Genomic DNA, 6,255 nt, shown 5'->3' with positions numbered 1-6,255 from the left:
GTATGCCGGAACTTTTGAAAAATATATAATTTCGATAATTGTCCGAGAGACGACGGAGTACAAGGATGATGACATGGCTGAGTTGGAGAGATCGGTAAGGCAGGGAACGAACGTGCTTCGAGGTCTCCCAAATCTTCGCGTTAAATCATTTTCTCCAACTTTTTTTCCTCAATTTTTCTCGTCGGGCTCTTCTCCGTTGCTTTTATGTTTTTATGAGTTGCACAAGGGAAAAGCTGCGCAAGCAGTACCTTTCCTTCTATTCGGAAATCGGTCTCGTCTACTGCCAGCATAACTTCTGTTCCAATTAGCGACACGTCGAACGAATCGAACGTTTTAGTCGGTACTATTTCCTAATGGAAATCTTTGAATCGCAGATATTACGCCTTATTCTTCTAATATAATTCATATCCGCATTCCTGAATTCTTAATACCTCTAATAATTATGGTAAAAACGGTCTGTAATTAATTCTTCAGGTCTCGAAGAATAGCAAGCTAGTATAATACTAATTTTTATAATCCAGATTCATTCATAACGCTAGGTGGTAGAGGGAATTTATTATAATAAATTATGCTTCTTTATACCGAATTAGCAATTTTTTCCCGAATGCCACGAATTCCTGACTGAAAATGGGGTCACCGAGAAATCGGTCAGTTCCCGGGCTGCATGGGCAATTTCAGGTATTTTCTATGTTTATTGAAGATAGATATGAGACTCGTTTCGTGGAAAATAGGTTCTAACAACGTTTTTCCCCGGAAAAACTCCATAAACTTTTTCCTTATTCAAGATTTTTCCTTTTTTTTCTATATTTTCGTCATTTGTTTAGCTTTGAACTTTGAATTGACATCTGACAGGCCGGAGAGCAAAGATCTGTCAGACAAGTCAACCACCGAAATATCGAAAATGAAACGTTCTTTCAGCTTTTTTGTTGAAAAATATCGGAAAAATTAGTTTAAGAAGTGGAGAAAATCCATACGGAGTGCGGCTGGAAGCCATCGAAAATCGTTAAATTCACTTTTCGCGTTAATGAAGTCCAGCTACGTCTGCGCTGGTGAACGCCTCCAGCTTCGATTGATGGAACGCTCATTATCTTGACCGCATTTGACCGGATAATCGTCCATACGAAAACCGATTATTCGGTCTCTGAAATGGCCAACAAGAACTGCAGGACAGTAAAACCAATCAGATCGGTATCGAAACATTGAATCTAATGAAGGCGAACAAGTTGTGATATACCGCGGGATCGGACCTTGGGAAAATTAACATTAAGGTGAAAATAAAATAACGAAAGTTCTAAGGTTGCACATTGCGGTCCGAAATGCTCTCCGATGCAGACGAGAGTTTGACTAACCCATCAACAAGGGTTATAGAGTTCGTGAAAAACGGTCAAAATTGCGGGTTTTCCCTTACCAGGGGTAAGTGGGATCCCTATCCCTGGGTGAGTGACGTGGATCAGAATTCTGTCTCCAGTTTGGCGGGTCTGAAACTGGGCGACTGTCTCTTGGAAGTGAATGGTGACGATGTGGTTGGGTGGAAGATATCGGAAATCGCAGAACTAGTGAAATCGAAGCCTGATAAGGTCTCACTTTTAGTGTGGAATGCCGGCGTTGACCCGGACTGCTCGCCAGAGGTATGTGCGCAAATGACTTGAACTAACCTTCTCTTATAAAGAGGTAAGTAACGTGTTCTTCCTAGATGTCTAATATGATGATCTGGCGACGGGGTGAGATTCCCCCGGGGACTCTCCGCCCGTCCTCCTTGAGTGCTCGGTCCCTTCCTCTTTTTGGATCTTCTATGACTTTCCGATTTCTCTGGCATCTTCTGGCTTGTTCCTGCCGTACTTGTCCCGCAGGGCTGACTTCTAATGTGTCATTTTTTTACCCATTTGCTCATCCATTCTCCGACACTTCAACCTTCCTCGCCTGCTACCTCTCTGCGTCTCCCTCTCCCTCTCTCTTTTTCTCTATTCCCCTTCTCTCTTGCAGGATTCCGAGATCAGGTGCGGGTGCGGACGAGTCTTTCAACCCCAACCGGAATTGACATGAACTAACCCTGAGTCATCCTGTGTATCAACCCAGGTATTTAGAAAACAAGAGTTAGTTGGCGCATTTTCAAATTTTCAATTCATTTATTAACTCTTAGCTCCCATCCCAACCACGAATTGGTGTTGCGTAACATTTTATATAAAATAAACGCATCTATCGGATTTCCCAAGCACTGAATAACATTTCCGGCTTTTGTTTTAGTTGGTGCATCTGTAATAGTCGCATTATGTTGTTGTATAATATTAACAATGCCCAATTTAAAATTTCAGTTGCTGTGTGTGTGTGTGTAATCAGAAATCGTATTCAGACCTGATTAAATGGATAATGTTCGCTAATCCTGCCTGAGATCTTTCTGATACGAAGACTCTAACGTTCCACAGACGAAGATTCTCTAACGTTTTACCGGCAAAACAGAATCGCCATCGAAACTGGACGACCATCACACGTAGCCATATAACTTCTTAACAATAGATCGCCTCTCAACGAACGGGCATAGGTCTGCCGGACTGATCTCTCTTACACGAGCCTTGAACTACTTCAAACGTACTATACCCGCATAACCGCTTATTGATTCGTTAGAGTGTCATGGCCAAAAATGTATTATTCCTTATTTCTCAAGTTTACACGGTGTCTAATTTCATTCATGTTAGATGACCAATGCCAATGAGCGCCTTACTATCGCTTCATTGGTTCATAACACCTCATGAGATTGCTCTTCTAGGCACTGTGCTGCGGTCCAATTCCCAGCAATTTGACTCGGCTCTCAGCCTGCATGTCGACAATTCTAGCGTTTTTGGAGTGCCCAGTGTGTTTGGATACCATACCTCCACCGACCTATCAGTGCGATAATGGGCACTTGATCTGCGTGAAGTGCCGGACAAAATCTGAGAGATGCCCCGTATGTCGGCTCAAGCTAGCTAGTGGAAGATCACTTATGGCTGACCAGGTAATCTTATCATCTTCGAGAGTTTGTTTCGTTATATGATTTTCTTATTTATATTTTCCTTATTAAGGATGCTGATTTCAGGTCTACAACAGCGTGATTGAATCGTTTAACTTAAAAGAAGAGACAAATGATATGAGATCTCTGAGGATACAGCAAATATTCAAGGCTAAGACTAAAAACAGAAATGTGCCGAATATAAAAATTACCCAGTGCCATACCAATCGATTTTTAGCGAAGATCATTGGTAAAAAGTCTTCATCCGCAGAAAATCTCTCTTCGAACAGCCAACTTCTGCCTCCGGGCGATGGCGACTTAAAAATCAAGAGCTTATCTACCAATGAAATATTTAAAGCAGATACTCCCACAGTATCTCGAATCGGGTCCATGACACGACTTAGTAGGAAGTGCAACGATACCACCATGGATGATTCATTAACCAATATAAGTGATTACAGCAACCGCCCGTCTTCGTGTCATGGATCATTTGATTTTCTTAATTACTCCTATGGAGACAATGGAAGATTGAGCTGCAGCACTAATTCGAATCGTCCAATAGGAACAGACGGTCGCTCATACTATTGCCCTTTTGATTCGAAATGTTCAAACTTGATTAAAGGTAGGGACAGTGGAGTTGAGCGGGTAGTGTTGGGTTGGAATTTGCGCGCAAATTAAGCAATAATATCAAAAGAAATTAATTCATTAAAAAGAAAATACAAAAAAAACAGTCATGCAGACACGTAGGGTCGTTCTTGGATCACACACAAAATTACCCAAAAATGTTTACTTGCATGTTCCCGAAGTTAGTTCTGGTGCCTCAAGAACGGGCACCTTGTATACACCCATTGAAATTATACTTATCCCAAAGGATGTGGATATTGTCATTTTCAATTGCGAATTTTCAAATCTCCAAACTGGCAGTATACAGGGCAGATCAAAAACGACATACCTAAAGCTACTTATCATTTTATTTCGTACTTTTGAAAGATAATAAAGATTTTTTCAGCGTACCCATCGCAATAAACTGTTTCTTTTAAAAGCAAAAATTTGTAGGGACAAACGTAGCAGAGCACTTCCAAACCTTTCACAACGGACCGTTTGTCCAGTACTTCGGCACACGCGTCCAAACGCCCTTAAGTCATCTAGAAAACGAAACTTGTTGTGTCCTCCATGACAGCAATGGAGTGTTCTTTATCAAAATAATTTGTTCGAGTACTGGAAAAGAGTCTCCAGTGTCTAACAGCAGGTACAGTACGAGTTCTGGAAGTCTTGCTCAGGACCTTATTTCCAGACACCAGTCCCAAGACATTTTGCTCTGGAGCTGGAATCTTGGGTCCAAGTCCGAATCAGAAAGCTTTGAAATGGAAGTAGAAATCTCTATTCAAGAAAGCGAGACGCTTCTGTTCCGGGTTACCGGGCCAGTTTTTTCATTGAATACCACGTCGCATGATGATATCAAGGAACTTAGAAAGGGCATTTTTTTGAGCTCACAAGCATTGGGACAATTTGATAAATTAACTTTATCAGTTAACATAATAAAGAATCTCCTATAAGGAATCGCGTTTTTTTTCTTTCAGAGACACGTCAGGTATTTGAAAGATTTCGATTATTAATGTGCGAATTGTACCTCATAAAATAAAAGATTTTCTATTTGTCATCCAGAAACAATAAATTTGAGTGTTGAGAGAGGTATTAGCCCCTGCGAGTCTCGGAGGTCTAGCTGTTTTTGTTTTCCTCCGTATCAACGTACTAACTAAATGTTTTCTTAAGTATAGTCGATTTGGCCATTATTTAAAATATTTTACCATTACATTAAAATTCAAATCAATCTTCATAGAGAAAAAAGAACAATTTAATTCAAAAACAACTTCAACGCCGCCATTCATCAGAACGCAATGCTGCACATTCACGGGCAATAACCAGACTGACAACGTCGCCATCTCTAAATTGACAAATCAGAACTGTCAAAAGCCAAACAGAGACATCTGGAGGGATCTTACCAAAACGATTTATGACGTTATTCATAATTTAACACTTTTTTAACCGCCATCGTTAACCGACCGTTAAAAAATCCTACCGAGCAGCCTCGTGTTATAAAAAAATCAGCTTTTCAAAGAAACATATTCAAGAAATTCGTTAATAGGTAGTTCAGTTTGGGCCATTTCCTTGTTCATTCATTATCTCACATTCATAAAGTTCATTGCCTTTTCGCCAACGATAAGAACGTTGGAACCTCACGTACGGTTCAGTTTTCATTGTGATATTTTGACTAGTACCATGTAAGTAATTGTTGCCTCTCCGAGAATTTGTTTAAGTTTCCTATTTAATCACTTAAATCATCAATCTTAGTATGACTTCAACCCAGTTTAACATTGGACTCACCACAGAAAAGAACTCCAGCAGAGTTTTAAGGCCTCCAGGTGGAGGTCATAATGACATATTCGGCATCGGTGGTCAAACTGAAAAGGTCGCTCCAAGTGGAAGGAGACATCATCCCCAGTCCACAATAAGCTCATGTTTTTTGGCTGAAGCACCAAACCAGGCCAAGCAGACAGAAAATGAATGTGTTATAGAGAAAAAAGGACATTCCACAGTTGAAGAGCATGTCTCCAAAGGAACAGGAACAGATGAAAAAGATGCCACAGAAGGAGAAGAAAATGGAGTAAATGGTGGTACTGGAAGTTCACAAGAGGTTGTGTCTCACAGAGTGCGTGTACCTCCAGGGGGATTTTCATCTGCTTTATGGTAAAATAATTGGAAAATTAGCATCTACTTACTATGTACTAACTGAAATAGCGATCTGTGCCAAAATCTATGCTTCATAAAATTTTAAACTAGAACCTTTATTATATCATCAGGCTATTGTCATCATCTAAACTTTTAATGTGTAAATTAAGTATATTGATTGTTCATCCATCAAATTTCAAAATTAAGCAGTGAAGAATCAAGTTTAAAAATCCTTTTGTACTCATTAATTTTAATTTATGTTTGATAATGTGACTCCTCATATAAAATGATTATTTCTTTATATATCTGCCAATGTATTTTAATATCGTTAATATTTAATTGATGCAAATAAACATATTCCATTCATAATCATCCGTCCTGCCCTGTGTACAAATTTAGCTAGTTTTTATTTATGCTGTTGCTGTTTTTAAAATAATTGTTAACGTACTCGATAGATAATCGGGGACGTATCAATATTAAGCAATAAGAGTATTCGATTTTTCTGCCATATTTAATGCAAATTGCCGCGCGACAACGTTGAT

At 39.6% G+C, this 6,255-nt stretch overlaps 2 protein-coding genes across 2 annotated transcripts; both read left to right on the top strand.

The window, feature by feature from the left end:
- The first annotated feature begins 955 nt into the window (after positions 1–955).
- On the top strand, positions 956–4,543 carry LOC136350671 (uncharacterized). Its single transcript, XM_066302633.1, has 4 exons — positions 956–1,628; positions 2,765–2,989; positions 3,071–3,605; positions 4,040–4,543. The coding sequence occupies exons 1-4, from the start codon at positions 1,317–1,319 to the stop codon at positions 4,537–4,539; spliced, it is 1,572 nt and encodes a 523-aa protein (XP_066158730.1). The 5' UTR covers positions 956–1,316; the 3' UTR covers positions 4,540–4,543.
- Positions 4,544–5,336: 793 nt separating this feature from the next.
- On the top strand, positions 5,337–5,735 carry LOC136350695 (microtubule-associated protein Jupiter-like). Its single transcript, XM_066302676.1, has one exon. The coding sequence runs from the start codon at positions 5,337–5,339 to the stop codon at positions 5,733–5,735; it is 399 nt and encodes a 132-aa protein (XP_066158773.1).
- Positions 5,736–6,255: the final 520 nt, after the last annotated feature.

Source organism: Euwallacea fornicatus, chromosome 3, assembly GCF_040115645.1.
Source record: "Euwallacea fornicatus isolate EFF26 chromosome 3, ASM4011564v1, whole genome shotgun sequence".
NCBI classification, from domain to species: Eukaryota; Metazoa; Arthropoda; class Insecta; order Coleoptera; family Curculionidae; genus Euwallacea; species Euwallacea fornicatus.
The sequence above is the reverse complement of the archived record's forward strand: the minus strand, read 5'-3'. Positions and strand labels throughout refer to the sequence as shown.